This window comes from Cricetulus griseus, assembly GCF_003668045.3.
Source record: "Cricetulus griseus strain 17A/GY chromosome 1 unlocalized genomic scaffold, alternate assembly CriGri-PICRH-1.0 chr1_0, whole genome shotgun sequence".
Taxonomy (NCBI): domain Eukaryota; kingdom Metazoa; phylum Chordata; class Mammalia; order Rodentia; family Cricetidae; genus Cricetulus; species Cricetulus griseus.
The window spans coordinates 49,689,631-49,711,958 of NW_023276806.1; the positions used below are offsets into that span (position 1 = coordinate 49,689,631).

The window sequence follows — 22,328 nt, forward strand, 5'->3', positions numbered from 1 at the left end:
TGAATCTGGAAATTGCTTTTGGGACACAGCCAGCAAGAAGCAATGCTTCATGTTCTGGATACGGCGGCTTCTCAATTACTTAGCAAATGGGTCCTCAGAGGCGAGCACTGTGGGTGTTATCAAGATGAAAAAACACAGTGCGGCCTAGAGGAACCCAGAGTCAGGGAGAGATGACAGAACCACCGGAAAAAGACAAAGTGCAAGGAATGGAATAGTAACAGAACCGTGAGATGGCACAAAAGCAGAGAGTGGCACTTCGGAGGAACAGGGAGCCGGGCCTTCAACCTGATGAGCTTCAGGGCCACAGGGCCATACCCATAACACATTTCTCCGCAGAGAGCTGACAGCTGCAGATGTAGAACATCCTCCACTTCTCTGCCCAAGGCCATGCTGTTCTGGCTCCAAGGTGGAGGCTGTGATGACTATGGCAAAGATCATGAATATCAAGATCTAGAGCACCCATGACATATGGCCGTGGTGTTCAGAAGGCCCTAACACTGTGTCTGGAGGAGAGGACAGCCTCTTCTTTGATGTACAGTCTTACCACTCTATCCCATCCTGGATTCCACTCAGTCACAATGAAGCATTGAAACCACATTAAAATGACCTGCTTAGCTGCGAGGGAGACACAGGTTAGTTTCTGTATGAAGAGGATCAGGGAGAGAAAGAGAGGTTAGAGGTCAGGAGTCGAAAGCGCTTGGGTGTCACCAAGGGCTGCAGTGGGTGGAGCTGAGGGCTAGGGAGAGGCGGGGAGTGGGGCCGAGAGGGGATGGCGGCGGAGGCGCGCAGGGGCGGCGCGCGGCGCTGGGCACTAGCTGCGAGCGGGTTACGCGCCTCGGCTGGTTTGGAACGCGCGGATGAAGGCTGAGCTCTGCCGCCTGAGCTCCGCAACGCACCTAATCGGCCCGGCGCCGCGCCGCGCCCACCCCGCCCCGCGGAGGGCGCGTCGGGGTCAGGCGAGGCCGCGAGGAAAAGGCGCTACTTGGAGCGCCGCATCCGCTGCCATCGTGGGAGGGAGACGCAGAGCCCTCGGAGCCCCATTCTTCTGGCGCCCAGGCGCTCCCTCCCCTAGACCACCTCGCGCCCGCCCCTAACAGCGAGCCAAGGCCAGCGCCCCGCCTGGAGATGGGCAGACGCGTAGATGGCGCGGCTCCCGGCGCCGCCAGATCGCAGGAACCTGGCGCCGGGGCTCTGCGCTGAGGCTCCCTCTTGGCGCGGCCCCGGAAGCCTGCAGGTGTCCTTGGCCGTTCGGCCGCCGCCCGGGATACTTCTTCGCCAGCGCCGGGTGCCTGGCTCTTCAGAGCAGCCCCGCCCTCCAGGCTCTGCGCCGCGCAGGACGCCCCGTCTGAGCCCCCCCTCGTCCCGCCGCGGCCCCCGCAGCGCGGCACCCAGCCCGGCGCAGCTCCCGGCCGCGGACGCAGGACCCGGGCTCTCTGCTGCGGGCGCGCTTGTTTTCCTGCTGCCGCCTGGTCCTGCACAGCCCCCGCCCGCCGGCCCCGCTCGCTCTGCTCAGCCCCGCCCGCCTTCGGTGCCCCGCGCTGGATTTATGAATGGGGGGAAGAGGCCACATGCAGCCACCGCCGCCTCGAGTTGACCGCACACTGCCCGGCCCCGCAGAGCTGCGACTACCCTAAGAGCATCCGCCTGGCCCCGGTAGCCGCTCCGAGGACTTGTTGCTGTTACGCTGCTGCTGTCGCCGCCGCCGCCACCCGAAGCAAACCTGCCGCCTTCAGGTTCGGCTCGGTCTGGGAGCCAAAGGGTGGCCCGCGTGAGTGTGAGCGCACGCGCCGCGGACCCTCGCAGTGCTCTGGGACTGTGCGCTTCTCTGTCTTTCTGGGGTTGGGGGGCGTGTCCCCGGCCCCGAGCATCCTTGTGCTTGCCCCTACCTCCCAGGACCCCTGGCTGGAGTCCTTGACCCTGGTCTCCACTTCCTGCCTCCCCTAGGCTCTGCTGCCCAAATCCCAACCACCTGTACGCCAGAGAAACCCAACTCCTCCTGCTCCGCGCCCTGGGGGGGAGGGGGGAGGCAGGGGCAGAGCCACGCCGCAGAAGGGGCCGCCACTGCCTCCTGCCTCCTCCTCCTCCACCTCCTCCTCCTCCTCTTCCACCTCCTCCTCCTCGTCTCCTCCCCCTCCCCGGTCTGACGCTGCCTCCTTGGGAAGGGTGTTTGGAGGGCAGCGGCCGCCCCAAGCCGGAGCCCCGCAGCGCTTCTTATGATCAGCTCGGTGTGTGTCTCCTCCTACCGCGGGCGCAAGTCGGGGAACAAGCCTCCGTCCAAAACATGTCTGAAGGAGGAGATGGCCAAGGGCGAGGCGTCGGAGAAGATCATCATCAACGTGGGCGGCACGCGACATGAGACCTACCGCAGCACCCTGCGCACCCTACCGGGCACCCGCCTTGCCTGGCTGGCGGATCCCGACGGCGGGGGTCGGCCGGAGTCGGATGGCGGTGGTGCAGGCAGCAGCGGCAGCAGCGGCGGCGGCGGGGGCTGTGAGTTCTTCTTTGATAGGCACCCGGGTGTTTTTGCCTATGTGCTCAACTACTACCGTACCGGCAAGCTGCACTGCCCCGCCGACGTCTGTGGGCCTCTCTTCGAGGAAGAGCTCACCTTCTGGGGTATCGATGAAACTGATGTGGAACCCTGCTGCTGGATGACCTATAGGCAGCACCGCGATGCTGAAGAGGCACTGGACATCTTCGAGAGCCCGGACGGGGGCGGGGGTGGCACAGGGCCCAACGATGAGGTTGGCGATGATGAGCGAGAGTTGGCCTTGCAGCGTCTGGGCCCCCATGAGGGAGGAGCGGGCCCTGGTGCTGGGTCCGGGGGCTGCCGTGGCTGGCAGCCCCGAATGTGGGCGCTCTTCGAGGATCCCTACTCATCCCGGGCAGCCAGGGTGAGTGGCAGAAGCCAGGGTCTCCCCATCTTGGTGTCCAAGGGGTTCTTAGTGCTGGTGTTGGTGGGTCGGATGGGGTTGGTGGTGGAAGGAGACATACCTGGCAGACTATACCTGCCTGCCTCCCAGATCCCTCCTGGGCCCTTGGAAATCCCCCACCCCACCCCCCACCCCCGTGAATGCTCCATCAGGAGATTGCACACACTGGACTTTCTGCTTGGACCTAATCCCAGTGTCTGCCTTGACACATGCCCGTCAGTGACTGGCATGCCTTCAGCTTGGCTTTTCTTCCTCTTCTTTGGTCAGCACAGTTGCCCTGAACAGGAAAACAGTCCTGTAGAGCTTGAATTTGGTCTTTTGCAGAGATAAGGCAGGATCAAGAGGAGGAAATCATGGATTGTGTCAGACACTTACCTGTTCCCATCTTGCCAGCTGCTCTGTGTGCAGGCAGCTATGCATTTCAGAGAGGGGGGGGCATAGTTTACAGAATGCCTGTCTTGTAAGAGGCAGAGCTCCCCAGAGCCCAGGCCTCCTTTCCTGATCAAGGGCCTTTCTTCTAGGGACCAGGCCATGTCCCAAGGCGTTCTGTACCTCTGTCATAGCCTGGCTTCTCTGAGATGGAATGTAGAACTAGACAGGAAAAGCCTACTGTTTTAGGCTCTTCAGCATCCCAGGGCAGTGGCCAGCCACAAGCTTCCTGGTGATGATACAGATTTGCCACTGCTCTTTTCTTTCTGTTCTAGCACAAAGTAGCTTCCCAGAAAGCCCTGGTTCAGGTTACACTGGAAATGGATGTTTGGGGAGAATGGGGAACAGGTTGATTTAGACAAGACCTAGTTCCTGCCCTGAACGTAGGAGGAGTGCTAGAAAGATATGTATTCATTCACTCCATTATGCTTGGGCAGCTAAAACCCTCAAGAAGGCTTTAGAAATTTAAAAATAGAAAAGTCTGCAGGCTGGTATCTGTTCTCATGGCCTTAGCCTAAAACCTGGCTGAGCTCTGTCTAGGAGACAGGAGAAAGAAGAAGAAAAGCAGTGTGATTTGCTGTGTTTAAGGCATGCTTCTTTGAGCCGAAGTTGGACTGATTGGTTCCTTTTGCATCCCAAGTTGTCATGTTAATGAGTCGCAGAGCCTTGGTCTCCGTCTCTCTTCAACACCCCATGGGCTGGTCCTTACCCTAGTCATGGGAGAAAAAGTTCCACTTCCTACCCAGGGGACAGTGAAAGGTAAAAGAATGCAGTTAAATGGCTGGGTTAGCCTGATATAAATACGAAGCCAGGGCAATGCATCTCTTGCCTGGAAGAGAAAAGAGGTGGAGGTCTTAGCAAGAGGTTCCATGTGGAGCTGGGACTTGAAGTAGCCACTGGAAATCTAGAATCTTTGCCAGGCCCTGTCTATTCTAGCTGCCTTGGTTTATAGCTTTGTGATCCTGAAAACCAGCTAAGAAGTGGGGAGCACAGTGACACCCCTGGCCAGTGCACCCCTGCTGTGAGTTTATTAACCCCGGTGGCCCTTGGCTTATCTTTAATAGGAGAGAGAGACGGTCACAAATCATTGAGACTTTTTCAAAGTTGTGGGGTAGGGAGGAGGCAGAAAGGGCCCACACCAGGGAAGCTGCTCTGGAAATAGGTGACTAAGGAAACTAGGCCCTATCTTTTCTGAGAAGTCTAGGGCTCCTGCTTCCTTTTCCCCTTTGGAATTGCAAGAGGCTTTACCATCAAGTAGAGGGCTAAGTAGAGGGCTAAGTAGGGAAAGAACCAGGATTCAGACACATTAACTGTCTTGCCAAAGCCACCCTTAGTTTGCATCCTTCAGATCATTAGTGCTAATGTGAATAACGCTGTGGATCTCTGGCTGGCATGTGTGCCAATAGGCTTGCCCACAGCTGAGGAACATAGGCAGGGACCAGATCTGAACTGCTCTGGTCACACAAGTGGGAATGCACAACTTATTAAAATATTAATAACAACTCTTCTTTGAGCATCCTGTACCAGTACTTTGCCGTGAAGACATTACATTAATTTCTACTCTTCCTAACAAACTTAAAGCAATGCCCACTTAACAGTTGAGGCTGGAAGCAGGTAAACCACTGGCCTGGGATTACAGCACTCATAGCAGGGTTTTGAATCAAAGCTGGGGCCCCTTTATGCCTAAGCCCTTACTCTGTAGCTACTGCAAGCTGTCCTCCACTGAACAAGGCTGTTTGCTGGGTGGAGAAGTGGCTAGTTCTTTGCTCCAGTATGCTTGGAGTCCTGAGGTTCTGCTCTTCTGTGAATAAACCTCAGAAACCCAGGAGCCAATGGAACTCAGAAGTCTGAGGGGACACTTACCTTGTTACTCCTTAAGACTGAGGGCCCAGTGCCATAGAGTACTATAGTTGCATTTGTTTGCTCCACTGACCCCCACCCCAAGTTAGTGGAACTGTCCCCACAGGAGCTCTGGGGTCATCCTTGTGGATTCCTGGGATTTCCCTAACACCAGGTTTCTCCCTAACCTCCACCCCTCCCCCAACTCAGCCATCTTGATCCCTCATGTTCCCATCTCCCATCCCCTCCCTTCAATTCCCCGTCCCAGTAGTGTTGGAGGTGTATGTATACCATCCCAGTCAGCTGTCATTTCCCTGGAAGGAGTTTGCAACACTAGGGGTTTGTAGACTCACAATGTCACTTAGGAGGGCACATGAGGGCAGAGGAGATGTGCCCTCAGCCTTGAGGCATCTCTTCACATACAATAGTCCATCCATTTGAATAGTACGTTATGACAGGAGCAAAACAGACACAAACGGAAAGTGAACTGAGCTAATTAGGAGAGCCTGTTGCCTAGCTACTGGCCTGGTTATCAGCTTGTCCATTCAGGAAGGCTCCTAGGTAGGATGATCACCTCTGCTGCCTTCACAGTAGCCAGGCCACTCCTGCAGTTGTGTTTCTGTGGCTCGAGCTGAGGGCAGGCTGGTTCTGTCCTCAGCCTCTCATGGACACTGTCCTGGGGTAGAGCAAAGGCTCCCTTTGGTTGTTGTATAACCCAGGAGAGGCTAGGAAGGGCTTGTGCAGCACTTAGGTCTATGGAATCTTGCCTTTATTCCTTCTGAGAGTAGACTAGAGGCCTACCTAAGGGGACCCTGGGCTACCTTGCTTCCTTGCTCTGTTCTTTAGAGGTCCCAAGCTGAGCTGGATTTAATTCAGCTATCAGCTGTATAAAGGGCCACTGCCCTTCTGTTTTGCCTAAGATTCTTGGGTGGATCTTTTTTCTTACCATGTTTCCCTTCAGAACAGAAGGGCCTAATTAGAGGATCCCCATTGCCTCTGAAGGGCAGCTAGACATGAACGTCCCTCTTTCTCAGGGAGGTTGACCTGGCTTTCTTCTGCTACCTCCTTTGGCTCAGGAGAGGCAGGAATCATTCATCTCATTGAACAGATAAGAACATGGAGTCATAGTGACACCTGTCCAGACAGCACAGCCAGTAGCACTAGGATCCAAACTCAAGAGTCTCGGCAGTCCACATCTGCTGTTCCTCCTGCCTCTGAAGTTCTAGCCCAGAAAGAGTCTCTGGCTTCTAGAGGGCTTGGGGTGATGCTCACTGGAGAACCCCCTCCTCCACTCCACTCCTGCCCCCTTCTTTATTTCTTGTCATTTCTAGAATTTCCTGGGACTGACCTCTCACTCTCACTTTTTCACCAGGTGACTTTGGTAAGAAAAAAAGAGGTCACACTTGGTTACAAATAAATACTAGGTTGTGGGGCAAAGGGACAAAACTCATGCCCCTCTACAGGTCTGACGTTGGTAGTCACAGCAGTCATGACTGGCTTCAGAGGGAGGGCTAGCACTGGCTCATGCTGTGCTCTCTGAGCTAGGGTGTGGGGTGAACATGAAATCTAAGTCCAGAAGGGTAGTGCCAGCCCACCCTGGACAGCCAAAGGCTGCAGACTCCCTGCTGATCCTGCCTCAGGCAGCCTCTCAGCTTCCACCCAGTGTTGTTTCCCTTTCTCATTCTGAATAGACCAACATTTGCCTCAGAGCATCTTGTCTGTGGATGATGAGTTGTTTCTTTTTGTCACCATATTTTCAAGAATGTGGAGTGGGGGAGGGGAATGAAATTAAACGGGCTATTTTAGAGACCTGAGGCAAGAGCAGGCAGGAGCAGAGTTGGGTAGTAGGGCCTTGGAAAGAGCTGGCTCCTTGATCCTTCTCCTCCACAGTGGACATTGTCAGTCTAAATGCTGAGTACCAGACACTCACAACATCCGGGGACTACCAACATGACAAGATGATCCAGCTCCCTGCTGATTTTCCTTCTCGCCATGAAGTGGTCACCCAATGCTCAGCAAGGAGACCTGCCAGAAGTAGGTGTATCCCACTCTAGAGAGCTGTCAAGGTGCTAGGTCCCCGGTATCTGAAGGTACTCCTGGGCATACCTTTGTCACCTCTAGCTCTAGTCACGAAGCTAATGATTCCTCCTCCTGACAGCTTGCCAGTCCCGTGAGAAGATGCTGCAGCCACCTCAGCCCTACTCATCTAGAAGACACTAACTGAGCACTTACTACATGCTAGCTACATGCTGAGTTCTAAAAAGAAGAGTCCAGTGGTCTGGGAAGAGCTAGGACAGGTAGAATAGGTGGCAGGAGAGAGACATTGGTGACAAGGAGTGGCAACTGTAATATTAGGTGTATTGTGAGGGGGTGATTTGGTAGTTGTGAAAGATAAAGTCCAATAGGCAAAGAGGAGTGATAAATCCCCCCTCTAAATGGGGTGGGGCTTCTGGGAGGAAGTAGAAAGTTGAGCTGACTAGACCTTGTAGGATAATGACTTATCTCTTTGAAAATGGCTAAAAGGATGCATTGCTATAAAAACACACAGTGCGCAACTGTCAGGGACAGGATTGTCTGGCCAGGGAAGGCAGGTCTGCATGGGACATGGCAGAATGGAACTTGACCAAGGAGAGGCTCTTGGCCAGTGACTTGGGGTGGATCAGATCCCATTTGATTGAGGACTCACAGTTTCTGGGCAAGCCAGTGAAGCCAATCCAGCAAGGGTGAACACAGGTGAAGGTCGGCACTATTTGCTGGCTCACAGCCAGGTTTGATAGAAAGAGAAAGCGGGACTGACCCTCAGCTAGGATAGAGCCTCATGTATGTCTCACTTAGGAGCCAGGAGATGCTTGGAGCTGCCTTTCTTGGCAGGCCCTATTACTTCCTTCCTTTTAACCCCAGGGCATCCCACTCCATATCCAGCACTGCCTGGGTACTAAGATCTGGCTTCACCAGGAGGCTCAGCCCCTCACCCGACTCCACAGATCTTCCTCTGCAAGCGTCTTTGGCTGTGTTCTCAATTCTGCTTTCTCCTACACGTCTTCCTTAATATAGGTTTTGGGTATGAGTCTACTTATGTTTATCTGTCCATCTGTCTCCATGGCCCTCCTTCCTTGGACTCCCCTCCCCAGCCCCCAATGATTGTATTCTGTTCCCATTGACTAGTGTTTGTCACCTCTCCACTCACCCAGCCTATGCCAGATTCCAGACACTCTAGGCTTTGTGCTATGTTTCACAAGTACCATTTCTTTTAATTCTCAGAACAACCCTTTTAGGTAGATTCTGCTCTCATCTCCTCTGAGACTTGGGGTCTTTGCACTGTTGCTCCTGCTGCCTCAGGAACTCTTTCCTTTAGGACTCCATTCATATTTCACCTTGTCATTTGTGATCTGGCCTGACCATCCAGTTTGCATTTAGCTCTCTTACTCCATGCCTCCCTTTTCTGTTTTTTTTCTCTATAATGCTAATGCTATTGGATATGCTCTGTAAGTTGTCTGTCAGCAGTTTCTTCCCACTAGGATGCAAGATCCCAAAGTCAGAAGTGTTTTTCTAGAGTTTCCCTGCTGTTGCCAGCATGATGGCACATAGTAGGTGTTCAAGTTTCCACTTTATAAATGAAGATTGTAAGGCTAGTTGGGGCTAAGAAATTCACAGAGGTCTCATAGGCAGTTGGTAACAGAACCCAATTTGAACCCATAAGTGTGACCTTTCCTTTGTTCAAAGACAGAGTAATGGGGAAAGCTTGTAATTGGGCTGAGAGTTGCAACATTTGGGCCTTTAGAGACGGGCAGGTCCCTTGAAGGCCATAATGGCCAGCATGTGTGTGAGGGGGGGTTTTAGGAGTACAGGGAGCTGATAAAAGTGCTGTCCTGACAACCCGGGTCTCCTGTTGGGGGTGCTGAGGCCTACCTACCTCCTCTAATTGGCACAGCCAGTTTACACCCACAGTTTTCCGCCTGGGCAGTCTTGACTTCCATTAGAATCCAGTTTGTGTCCTCAGGCCTAGGAGACAGCTGCTTCAGCCATGGCATCCAGGACAAGTCACTTCTAGCCTTCAGGTTTCTCTATTTCCAAAAGCAGAAAGGGAGTCCACTTGTACAAATTTCTGAGGTTTTAGACCTCGGAGGGGGTTTCCTCAGAGACTACCTCCACCTCAGCTTGGTCACCATTTTATGGAGCACTTAGCAGATATTGGGCATGTGTTGTGTTGAAGCTCACTCGCCCTAAGCAATGGTGTGCTGTCCCTGCACACAAGGAGAGAATGGCGTGAATGGCACTCGCTTACCTGCCCGATCATAAGAGACAACAGACTCCTGGAGTAAGGCTGCCAGCCCAGTGCTCTTCAGCTATGCTTTACCCTCAGGCTGGCAGTGCAGGACCCAAGGAGAGGGATGCCAGGCACAATCAACAGACCTACAATACTGCTCCTGGGACTAAAGTTTAAACACAGCCTGTGACCCCTTGCAGGGTATGATTGCTGTAGCTGCTATCTCTTGGGATCCCTTTTGTCCTGGGCAGCCTGAGGCAAGGGCCTTGTGGGAAATGAAACAATATCTCTCCCTCAAGGATGAGGCCTGGCAAAAAGCACTAATTACACCAGCCAACCACTTAGGAAACAATTGCCTGAGTAATGTAGAGGAGAGGAATACTGTAGGTCACTATAGGTTCTAAAGGACCTCTACAACCTTATGGCAATCATGGCATGGCTCTGTGCTTAAAACAAAAAAAAGGCCAAGAAGACCACAGGAGTTGAGTTGGGCTTGTTTCTGCCCTGTGTGAAGGTGGTCTGGGCCTGCTGTCAGTACCTGAGTAACAGAGGCAGCTGAGGAATGCAGACTGAGGCAAAGGCTGATCACCTCCCTCCTGCCTCTGCTCCCTGTGCTCAACCCCTTGGCAGCTCTGCCTGACCTTGTTTTTCCACATCACTAATTAACCTCACACTCAGGCTCCCAGGTGAGCTGACTCCACTAACGGTCCCTCAGAGAGAGAGAGAGACAGACAGACAGAAAGGCAGACAGACAGAGAGACACACACAGAGAGAGACAGACACACACACACACACACACACACACACACAGAGAGAGAGAGAGAGAGAGAGAGAGAGAGAGAGAGAGAGAGAGAGAGAGAGAGAGAGCTTGGGCTTCCATGCCCCCTGGCAAAACTAGGAAGTGCTGGCCCAACTGCTCACTCTGGTTTCTTCTGCTTCTTGGAGCACAGGGTGGAGCCAGGACCCAACATTGCTACAGCCACAGGCAGGCACTGTCACCAGCTCACAGTTGACCATGGAGAGCCTGCAGCAGCCTATGTTGTCTTGGCAGCACATACCTCAGGGGAATAAAAGTAAGGCCAGCGACAGCACTTGAATTTTACTTTCCGGAGGAGAAGTAGGGAGGAGGTACTCAGTAAGGAAAGCGTCTATGGACTCTCTTCCCCAACCTGTTCCTTTCCTTACTGTCTGTGTTCAGCCACCTAAACTTAACTGTCACGTACGATGAGAGATCTGTCCTATGGAGGTACACATCCTTATGCTGAAATAGCAGGCATCAGGGAACGGATGGGGTAGGCTCAGCAATCAGGGCCTGTATTCCTGGGCCTGGGAAGCAGCCCTGCTCAGGGCATAGTAAAGATGGTACAGTTAAAAGGAATGTGCAGACCACATGATTTTGGGGCCATACTTGGTTCTTACCTGCTCTAGACAGTATGGCCCCAGAGTAGGCATACAAGCTGTGTGGAATGGAAAGATGAAATCTGCCAGCCGTGTCTCTAAGGAGACTGAAGGCAGAGACACATACAGAGTGTCTAATAGTTCCAGGGAGAGAATAGATGGTGAATGTCATGGTCAAAGTTCCTTCCTTGACTTACCTCTATCCCAGAGGGCCCTGGGGGTGTGGGTTCTTGCCTGGCTTTCCATAGTCTCTTGTTTTTTGTTGGTACCCTGCAGTGCTTACTCCCTTTCAGTGTAGGTGCTGAGAGGAAAACTCCTGACAGGCAGATCTGAGTGTTCACTGGGTGGGAATAATAACAAGGCCAGGTAGAAATAGGAGCAGGGCAGGCATCGGCTTCTCAAATGTTACATGGCCAAAGACCTCCTTCAGCCACCTGTGTAGGTTCAGTCCTCCACCCAGGAGGGAAGCCAAGCCCCATCCACCGAACAGGACCAGTGGCAGGAGAATGGACTTTGACAGTGAACGTCTTAACAGTGCCGAATGGCATGGCATGAATAACAGATGAAGGCTCTGTAATTGGTGTTATTACACATGAATCTCATCTCCATTCATAATGACTGGACACTTAGTCCAGCTATTTCTCTGCGGAATGCTGCTGTCATCATTCTAGCTGAGATCTCCATGGCTGTCAGATCAGCTGCCACCATTCTGATCCTGATAAGTACAGTTCATTTGACTTAGGAGCTCAGTGTCCCAGCTAGCATCAGTTTGACGAAAAGGAGACAGTGGTTGTTCTGAGACACCCCACCCCACCCCCATCTCCTGTCATAGGCCATGTCTTAGTTAGGGTTTCTATTGCTGTGAAGAGACTCCATGACCATGACAACCCTTATAAAGGAAAACATTTAATTGGGGTGGCTTACATTTTCAGTGGTTCCATTATCATCATGGTGTGACCTGGTGGCATGCAGGCAGACATGATGCAGAGGAAGAAGCTCAGTGTCCCTCAGCTTGACTTGCAGGCAACAGGAAGTGGTCTGGGATACTAGTAGGTATCTGAGCATATATGAGACCTCAAAGTCCATTTCCACAGTGACACACTTCCTCCAGCAAGGCCACACTTCCTAACAGTACAACTCCCTTTGGGGGACATTTTCTTTCAAATCACCACAGCCCATGTTTGTCTTCCTTCCTAGATTTACTACCTAGGCAAGGGGGTTGTAGGTGGTTAGGTGGGGTCATAGAGGTAGGTCAAGTTAATGGGGTCAGCTGGCAGCAAGTGGTTATTCCTTACAGCCCTTGTCATTGGACAGCCTCTAAAGCAATGGACCTTTATCTTAAGTATATATCAGGGTCACCTAGATGGTTTACTAACATACTTCCTGGGCTCTGTCTCCTCCAAGTTTCTCTTTCGGTAGGTTTGTGTTACTGAAATTCGCATTTCTAACCTGTTTCCACACACTTGATGCTTCTGGTTTAGGCCCCCACTTTGGGAGCCTGATTATTCCAGGTGTGGTTCGTGGGCTACACTTCACCTTCGAGCTTGTGAGAAAGGTGGGAGTATAGACCCTTCCCTAAACCCCTGGGTTAGCCACGCTGGAACAGTTTTTTCAACTGGTTTGTTCATATACCACAATTTAAGAAGACTTAAAGCATAAATTGGGCAGAGCTGAAGTAGGCAAGGCCTACTACACCCTGACTTGTGGTTTCCAGCCAAAAGCAGCCTCTGTCTTCTGAGCACCCTGGCAAAGATTAGGGGAAGCCTTGTCCTAGAGCATTCGTGCATACAGATCCTCTCATGTATCTACCTTAATCCCTTTGACTAGCAATGGGCTTGTAACCTGTATGCTCACGTTCTGTGAGCAGAGGTCACTCTTTGCAATGAGGCCAACTATTGCTACTGACTTGACGGCTACTCCCTATTCTCCTGACCTACAGGTGGTAGCCTTTGCCTCTCTCTTCTTCATCCTGGTCTCCATTACCACCTTCTGCCTGGAGACCCACGAGGCCTTCAACATTGACCGAAATGTGACAGAGATCCACCGGGTAGGGAATATCACCAGCGTGCGCTTCCGGCGGGAGGTAGAAACAGAGCCCATTCTTACCTACATCGAGGGTGTATGTGTGATGTGGTTCACTCTAGAGTTCCTGGTTCGCATTGTGTGCTGCCCGGACACACTGGACTTTGTCAAAAACCTACTCAACATCATCGACTTTGTGGCCATCTTGCCCTTCTACCTGGAGGTGGGATTGAGTGGCCTGTCATCCAAGGCAGCTCGCGATGTGCTGGGCTTCCTGCGCGTGGTGCGCTTTGTACGCATCCTGCGGATCTTCAAGCTCACACGCCACTTTGTGGGGCTGCGTGTGCTGGGCCACACACTCCGGGCCAGCACCAATGAGTTCCTGTTGCTTATCATCTTTCTCGCCCTGGGTGTGCTCATCTTTGCCACCATGATCTATTATGCTGAGCGAATTGGGGCCAGGCCATCTGACCCACGGGGCAACGACCACACCGATTTCAAGAACATCCCCATAGGCTTCTGGTGGGCAGTGGTCACCATGACAACACTTGGCTATGGGGACATGTACCCTAAGACATGGTCAGGAATGTTGGTTGGGGCACTGTGTGCGCTGGCTGGTGTGCTAACCATTGCCATGCCTGTGCCTGTCATCGTCAACAATTTTGGTATGTACTACTCCCTGGCTATGGCCAAGCAGAAGCTTCCCAAGAAGCGAAAGAAGCATGTACCACGGCCAGCCCAGCTTGAGTCACCCATTTACTGCAAGTCTGAGGAGACTTCGCCCCGGGACAGCACCTACAGTGACACCAGCCCCCCTGCCCGGGAAGAGGGTATGGTTGAGAGGAAACGGGCAGGTGAGTAAGCAGAGAACCCCTCTTTCCCAAGTAGTCAAGGGAGTTCTCTTAGCCCTTAAAATTTGGGTCTATGCTATATTGTGTAAGCTTCACTCTAGGAGGGCAAAGTATTAAGATAATTTTTTTTTTTTTGTCCTGTGGTTTAATGATCTTGTTGAAAACCAGGGTCTGTGGAGTGACTTAACTTTCCAGTGTAGGATGTGATGGCAGACATGGGACTGTATGTTAGAAGGACTGGTTTCTAGTCCCTTCTTGGCCCCATTGTTTTGTTCCCAGAGGCTAGTCCTTTCCTCTCCAGGCACAACATACCAGTAAGCATGGCATATCAGTATCCTACCCCCAGGACTCTGATGAGACCCAAATGAGTGGTGGATGTGCCACACATTGAGAAGTCAGAACAAATGCCGGTGCTGATATGATTAGCCAGAGATCAGGGCAGCTGTTCCGCCAAGGTGCATCAACACATGAGTCACTTCTTTCCCAACATTCATGTCTGCTGTCTCTTGGCCTAATAGATGTGATAACGTAACTGCAGTGGGAGGCTGCCTTCTGTTCTGCTAAAGCTCGAGTGAGGCCTGGGCTCAGGGTTTGACATGGATAGAAGGGAACCAAGGAGGAAGTAGTCCGGGGTCTTGGAAAAGGAGGAAAGGGAAGGAGCTGGTGTTTGTGTCCTGAAAGGAGTAAAAGGAAAGGCCACTCAGGAAATCTCATCCGTTCTGGGTCGGGAGACCAGAAGGAAAATCAGCTTGGTCTCCAAGAATATGGGAGGAGGTCAGACGACAGGAAAAACACTATCAGATTCAATGAGCAGGGCCCCAGGAAGGGTAGAAGCCCAGGTCTGGAGGGTAACTGGCTGTTAGGCCACTGAGGCTGGACTAGGTAGAGCTGGGAGACTGAGGCAGGAGGTCCTGGTTAAACTCTAGAAGTGGGACTAGTTCTCCAGAGGGGTACCTGAGTTGAGACACTTACCTATGACCTCTTGGCATGAGCCCATCACACGTGTTGGGGCTAGTTGCTCTCTGGGATTATTTGGGGTCTGGATCTTCCTTGATAAAGACCTTAATAGAAAAGCTTCCTTCTGTTCCCTACCACAGTGGTATCCTTGATCCTATTGGGAATCTAAGATGTGCTCTGAGGCCCAGTCCGAGCTCAGAGAGGATCCTTGTGTCTAAATAAAGAGGGCCTTAGGCAGCCTCCTAGACACAACACTGAGGCCCCTATCCTGCTTGACTGGCCATACTGAGATCTTGCATGGCCAATGCCAGAGTCTTCAGACCAGGTTAACCCCACCATATACAGCAGGGGCCATAGTCGCTGTACCACTCTTTGACAAAGACAAGGTGTCCCCACAGAGAAGAATTTAAATTGGGGCTTCTTCCCTATATCTTCCCAAATATGAGAGCTCTGCCCCAAGCCCTTCAGCACTGGCCCCAGGTGTCCAAGGAACAGAATAACTCCCTAAGTGATGCAGGGAAAACCCAGAGACTGCTGAGTATGTCTGGCACTCAAGCCACCACCCATTATCCCTACTAGCCAGTTAATGCAGACTCAAGAGCCTACCTGAGCCAGACCTGAGGGAAAGTAAGTGTCTGTGCCTGCAGGAGTTGCTCTCCTGGGACATCCTCACAAGCCCATTTGGGAAATACAGTGGCTGAAGGGTGTCTATGTTGTGTTCCCAGCCCCCAAGGGAGCTCTAAGCCAAAGCTGAGAGAAAAGCCTTCAGACCAAGCACCGCCATTTTGCTTTTGCTTCCTGAACCTGGGATCTGAGAGGCCCCAGCAACCATCTTAGCTTCCTTTCTCTCTGTCCCCTCCAGACTCTAAGCAGAATGGTGATGCTAATGCGGTGCTGTCTGATGAGGAAGGAGCTGGCCTCACCCAGCCCCTGGCCTCGTCTCCCACCCCTGAGGAGCGTCGGGCCCTGCGACGCTCAGGCACAAGAGACAGAAACAAGAAGGCAGCTGCCTGCTTCCTGCTCAGTGCTGGGGACTATGCTTGTGCTGATGGCAGTGTCCGGAAAGGTATGGCTCCCTGGGCTGGGCAGGTGGGGAGCCCCCCCAGAGCTGAGTCTCCCCAGCCCTCCCCACAGAGCTTGAGGTCTCCCCCTCCCCTGAGCCCATGGCCACCATCTCCTCTGCCTTGGACGCGCCCTCGCTTTTAGAATGGGTATTCTAAGTTACCAATGTCTGGATTAGAAAGGCCTTTAGTATCCCCTATGAGTCTATGGAGCCCCTCCCTCAAAGATATCCACCAGGAAGAGCAGTGCTAGACATTTTAGGGGATACTCTATTGTCTTCTCTGCTCTGGTCCTGCAGGCCTAGCCCACAGGGTCTTGCCCAGCCATGCCCCTAGTCCTAAACACTGTCAAAGCTTCCTAGACTCAGGGATTACAGGTCCTAGGTCTTCAGAGAGGCCACACAGGCCCTGTATCTCCAATTCTTCACTGACCCATGTCTGCAAGCTGCTGGTGTGCGATGATCATGGGACAGATTCAGGGATGGCTAGGGGTAGGTGGCCGGGGGTGGGGTGGGGGGTGGCTGTCTCTGAGGAGTTGTCTGAAGGGTCCTTACCTGTCTGTCAAGGCAGCCTGGAATTCTATCACCAGGCCTCCAGTACATGGCAGGGACAGAGCTGAAGTTGGATTGTACAACTAGGGATTCTTAGCCTTAAACGAGGGAGGGAAACAGAAACCACTGGGGTGACAAGGGCCAGTGATGGCTGAGAACCAGGAGGCTCAAGACCAGACCCTTGTCCTTCCTGTTTCCTGATCCCACTTTACCTTGTCTGTCCTGTGTCCTAACCTCCCCTAACATCCTGTCTATTTCCAGGAGAAGCTGGGATATCATCCCCAAATTCTCTCTCTGGCCACTTCTTAACTAGCGAGGTTTCCCACTCTCAAATTCCCATGGTTCCAAATCCCAGAATGAGACTGATTTGAGTCAGACAAGGTAGTGGTTGCTGCAGGAATAGCCTGCCATGACTCTGGTCCCAAAAGATGGTCCCTAGCTACCTGGTCCAGGCAATCTCTGGGCACCTTCCCGTGTGATTCCTAGATACCCTGGTTTGATAAGCTCTGAAAAGTGGGCGCCCAGCTTTGCTGGACACATAACCTTGCTGGGTGATGGCACCTGGAAGGAGATGGCCCAGAGGCCCCAGCTGTAGGTAGAGACTGCTCAGAGCTCATATACCCTCACCTGTGACACCTGTGCTCCAGTCTTCAGGCCCTGGACATGTCTTTGTCTCTTGCACCTCAAGAATGCAATAGTACCCAGAGAAACCCTGTCTCAAAAAACCAAAAAAAAAAAAAAAAAAAAGAATGCACAAAGTACCAATGTATCCTCTTTCACACCTAGAGAGCCTTGCTCAGGCTGCAGCCTGCTATACAATGGTATAAAATGTATCCCTTACTCTGGTGGAGGCCTGAGAACACAGAGCTTCCCCTTCTTGTGCTGTGAAGTGCTTGGCGGAAGTAGAGCTGTGAGAGGGCCAGTTAGGAGAGCCCTGAGGACAGGTGCTCTTACATGTATAGGCGCCATGCAGAAGAGCCTGTATCCATCCACTTTGCCTCCCCAGGGTGCCTTTGGGGCCCATCTGCTCTATTTTCAAGATGCCTCCACACTGCTTCTTGGCAACAAGCATGTAGCTCAGCCAATTAGAGTGACCTTCGAAAGGGAACAGGTGGGTTGCTGGGAAACAGGCCCTGCTAAGCAAGTGTGGCAATTAATATCACCAAACTCCCAGTGTGCATTTAACAACTTTCCCCACGCCACACCTCTCTGCAGCCATCTAGGCTTAGGGCAAGGAGAGCTGAGTCCAGGCCTGTTCCAGCCGTCAAACTGACCCCATCACTAACCAGTAGTTTCCAGTGAGCCAGGAGTGTATGTGACACAGGTGCTCACTAGGGGTGGTAGGTGCTGGAAGCTGTGGAGTCTGTGCAGCTGGACCATCAAGGAGCTAGAGGACAGGACAGGACATAGTTCAGCTGGGTATCGGTCCTATGGTCTGCCCTCAGGAGTCCAGGAAAGTGATGGCAGGGAGAATCAGAAAGCCACTCCCAACAAAGAGAGATCCTCTCAGCCCAGTCTGGGGCCACCCACCCTACAGAGTCTCTTTAAGTAGCATGGACTCCATGGAGCTCCCTTGGTGAGGAGATGCTCCCCTTTTGACCCATGTGCCTTTTCTTCACCAAGGCTGTGAAAAGTCCCGGAGTCTAAACAACATAGCTGGAGCGGCTGGAACCAGTCTGGGGCTGTCTCCACTGGCATCGCGGTACAGCTCGCCCTATCCTCCGAGAAAGCTCCTGCTCTCGCACCCCTTCCACCCGCTCACCAGCCCCCCGCCTGGTCACTCAGGTCCTTAGCTACACCTTCCTCAGCTCTGACACTGGGACACATATCCAAGCAGGCATGTTACGTGCCATCCCAGCCCCTATCCCTCCTGAGGTCTGAGAAGACAACAGAAGGGAACTTCAGTCAGGATGGAGAATTTGAATCCCTGAGCCTGCCCTACACAGCACCTGGCTCCCCCAAATGTTCAGCCATGTGCAAGGGGGAGATAGTCTCAGAGTTCCTCCCAGAACCATAGGTGCTGGCACACTCAGGGCCTGTGTCTCTGGGTTTTGCCTCCAGCTCAGGATCCTATAGGCCAGGGCATGTGTGGTACATAGAGCATCTGGAACTATTCAACCTTGCCTGCAAGTCAAACCTACATTTGTATTTTAATCACAGAAATTTCATTTGCATTCCTTATGGCCATTGACCAGTAACCAAACAGCTTGTCTGTCTGTCTGTCTATCCACCCCACACCAAGATCAGTAGGTAATAAGGCTGTCCCACGGGGCATCTCTGCTGGTGTAAAGGACATTTGACTCCTCAGAATAGCAGCACCTGTGGGCAGAGCTGCTCTGGGGGCAGGACTGGGTATTTTCCAGCCGTGACATGGGGCACAGATGGGAGTTCCTAGAATCCAAGCCCAGGCTTGGTGCAAGCACTGGGCAGGGTGTCTAAGTGCAGAGAGGCTCTCCTCCCTGAAGCCTGTGCCCAGATTCGGTGGGTGACACCCAGCATCCCATCTGTGCCCTGCACCGCAGCAGCATCTCTCTCCATACTGCTTCCTCTGCTTCCGCAACAGTTTGCTCCCTCTCCGCTCCCTCAGATTCCCAGCCCTGCCTCTGAGTCACCTGCCACTCCCACCCAGCCTCTGCTCTGTATTCCTGCCAGAACCAGAGACTCATCTAATTTCTATAATTAAGTGTATTCATTTACCTAACGAGCCCGGGAGCACAACAGGTTTGTGAGTCATTGGGTGAGCAGGGGTACACCTTGCACAGGGACAGCTGAGGGGAAGTAAGGAGACAGAAGCACTCCTACCCACACCTGCCACTAGCCCCACCTGCTCCCGGTAAGCCCCTCCCTCGGCCCAGAGCTAAAGGAAAAAGCCTCAGCCAAGACATTCCCTGCTTCACCTGATGGGAATTGACCTGACAGCAGAGCCACGTGCCTGGCAATTTTAGAGTCGGATTATGCAACTTTGAAAAGGGAGTGACTAAGGAAGGTCTGCATTTGTTCCCTACGGGATACTAAAGGGACCTGGTGGGATAGCTTTAGGGACCTAGCAGGAAACTAGGAAACCAGGGGGTCAACTCAAAAGGTGGCCCATGCATAAACATAAGATCATTTCCTGGGGTTGGAGGGCAAAACCTGGGACAAGCACTGTCAGCACTAGCAAACACTAGTTGGCCTTCCGGAAGTTCTGTTAGATCAGGCCCTGGGACACTCCTGTTCAGTCATGCTCTACAGGGCCTGCAGCTGCTTTCTGTCAGAGGAGGTGTCTCCTGAGAGGTGAGATGGGGAGATACAGGGAAGCCTGTGAAGCAGGGGATGATGCTGAGTCTGACTCTAGCCTCCTTGTGGTAGGATTAGCCCCACCCAGGAGGGCTCCTGGCACCAGGAGACTGTGGTCTGACAAAGACATGATGAGCAGGTGTCCAGTTTAGCATGGGTACCACAGCTATTTTCTCTAACTTGCTGTTCTGGTTTGGGGAGCTAAGGCAGCTATTTCTGTGGCAGCCCTCAAGTTGTCAGGAGCCCAAGTTTCCACGGCACCCACCGCCTCCTCCCCTCTTCCCTCCTACGGGGATGGGCATACTCACAGCACCCCTGTGGGGGGCACAGATGTCCCTGGGCAACACAGTACATCTGCCAGGCTGAAGCCCCCAGTGCTTTGTTGGAGTGATGGGCTCTTATCTCCTAGCTCCATAGGAAAGAGACAGGGCCCAGTTGGTGGAAGAACTGAGTGAGTAGTCTGCCCTCAGCTACCTCTTAGGACTTGTGTGTTTGCCCAGAGTCCTGGGAAAGAATAAATCCATCATTTACAGAGTCTCCATGCTTCCCTGAGAGGCAGTTGCCTATACAAGCCTCAGGCCTATCCAGGTGCTGAATGTCCTTCACTAAGAGAAAGGTCATTCCCACTGAGACTCCGAGGGCATAGTTAGCTTTTCCTTGGATTGGACTTGTTGCTTTGGCTTTTAGAAACCTGGCCCTATAGCTGGGGACTGAGCCCCTGCTTAAAGAGCAGGCATCCTTCCAGACTGCAGGATTGCTGACAACCCTAGGGGTAACTAACTTTGCAGCTCAGTCTTCTAAGACAAGTGGCAGTAAGGTGTCACCAGTGGGAAGGGGCCTGTCCAGCCTACAGCTAGGTCAACAAGGAGTTAGAAGGGATGCTGAGCACTGACCAAGGCTCCAGGAAGCACCCATGGGCCAAGACTGCCCTTCATGAAGTATCAACAGAGAAGGACCTCCCTGCCCTATTCAGTTTCTGTCTGAAGCTCCTGCCCCAATCCTAGTGAGTCATGTAGGTTAGATTCCAGCATAAGACTCCCAGAAAGAATCTCCCCATCTTTCAGAGGCCCCCAAGAGTGGAGAACATAGGAACCATTGACAAAAGCCACCCGAGGCCATTCTTTTCCCAGTGTGTTTTAAATCTAGTGGCTTATAGGGTGCCCAAAGCCACTCCCCCTTTCCTGGTGAGTAGGGACCAAAGGCTGGGTACTTCTGAATGTACACAGACAAAGCAATGTTAGAAATGCAGGACAAAGTGTAGCTGTCTTGTCCTCAGAAATGGAGCTCTGAAGAGTCTTAAGCACACTCCTGTGATTTCCTCAGGGAAATCTAGAGGCCCAGAACTCTAGAAGGCCAAGAGATTGTTTAAGGAGGTTGTTGGGGTCACAATCTTAAGAAGATGGAAACAGGTCACGCTGAGATAAGAAGATGTTTGTATCAAAGAAAAAAGCTTTTAACATGCCAGGGAACCCCAGAGTAGAAGCTGTGAGGCTTGGGTGCCTAATGATATACCCACCTCTAACTGCAAACCTAATAGCTGTACTAGTCAGTCTGGGAGTTGAAACTTCCTCCACACTATTAGCCCAGTCGCCCTAGCTGACTTGCCAGTACTGCCACTGGGAAATAGGGGGAAAGACCCAAGCCTCAGATACCTGAAGCTGAGGGCATGAATTTTAGTAAGATGCTGTGCCCAGCCTGCTCTCTCAAGGCTGTGTGCCCTCCATACCCTAGCAATTTTGAGGCCAGGGGCTGGGTGTGACTTGGCTCCACACTCGAGAGCCATTTTCACTGGCTCCTTGGATTAGTGGGATTCTCCATGGTGGTGAAGGCAGATGGAGCTCTTTGGGGGAAGAGCAGAAATAGAGTAGAGAATAGCTGCAGTGATGGGCCATTTTCCCCACTGCCTCCCTGGTAGGCTATATGGAGTTTGCTGTGGTTCCTCTCCCTGCTGCATTAGAGCTCTGAAGACCTCAAAGGCTAGTAGTCCTTGGGAATGGTTACCGGGCTTCACCATCACCTGTGTCTCCTCAGCCTGGAGGTGGGTTGGCAGAGGAGAAATTATCCTATACCACCCCAGCTCTTCCTTGCCTCTTAGCCCTGGGTTCCCTATGCCTTCCAGCTCTGCTCTTGGCTGTTCCTTAGCCCACAGCCTGTGGGTCAGCAGCTGGCTGGCTTCCTTCTAACACCTTATTCTTTGTTTCTCCCTTTCTTTTGCTGAACTCTTTACGCCCCCCCTCAGAAGGCAATGTTGAACCGAAAGCGTGCGTCCCAGTGTCTCACACCTGTGCTCTTTAAACACAGAGACCTGCCAAGACGCCCTCTCGTCCAACTATGCTCACGCTGAAGTCCTCACCCTCTCTTAAGGCGGCACCAACGTGAGAAAGACAGGCAGACAGACAGAAAGCCAGAGGCTTAGGCAAACTCTGGAACCCAGGCACGCATCTTGCTGGGAAGGACTCAGATATCCTTGTTTGCACAGGACTGGTGGAAAAACCTCCCGTGCGACTCTCAGGGCCCAGAGCCATCTGGGTCTGATACTCTGTTCTACTGTACATTGAAGAGACATATATGCACATATAGTATCTATATTCATACATACTATATTCTCTTGTGTGTAGTGCACGTGCTTCTGGTGGTCTGTCTTCATCGTTAGGCTATGTCTCCCAAGTCCTCTTCCCACCCTGTCTCCCCTACCCTCTTCCTTCATGGATTGTTTCTTCTGACCATGTTGTATGGAATGTCCC

At 52.5% G+C, this 22,328-nt stretch overlaps 1 protein-coding gene across 2 annotated transcripts; it reads left to right on the plus strand.

The window, feature by feature from the left end:
- The first annotated feature begins 2,213 nt into the window (after positions 1–2,213).
- On the plus strand, positions 2,214–21,947 carry Kcnc4 (potassium voltage-gated channel subfamily C member 4). 2 transcript variants are annotated; one of them, XM_027395447.2, is made up of 4 exons: positions 2,214–2,894; positions 12,806–13,742; positions 15,559–15,762; positions 21,886–21,947. In XM_027395447.2, the coding sequence occupies exons 1-4, from the start codon at positions 2,214–2,216 to the stop codon at positions 21,945–21,947; spliced, it is 1,884 nt and encodes a 627-aa protein (XP_027251248.1). The 2 variants fall into 2 exon arrangements, with proteins under 2 accessions (XP_027251248.1, XP_027251249.1); XM_027395448.2 differs by lacking the exon at positions 21,886–21,947 and adding an exon at positions 21,824–21,879.
- Positions 21,948–22,328: the final 381 nt, after the last annotated feature.

Excerpts from the sequence above, each read along its gene's own strand:
- Kcnc4 (XM_027395447.2), top strand. The coding sequence starts at position 2,214 with ATGATCAGCTCGGTGTGTGTCTCCTCCTACCGCGGGCGCAAGTCGGGG. Across the intron at positions 13,743-15,558 it reads GGTTGAGAGGAAACGGGCAG|ACTCTAAGCAGAATGGTGAT; the intron begins GTGAGTAAGCAG and ends TGTCCCCTCCAG. Across the intron at positions 15,763-21,885 it reads TGATGGCAGTGTCCGGAAAG|AGACCTGCCAAGACGCCCTC; the intron begins GTATGGCTCCCT and ends CTTTAAACACAG.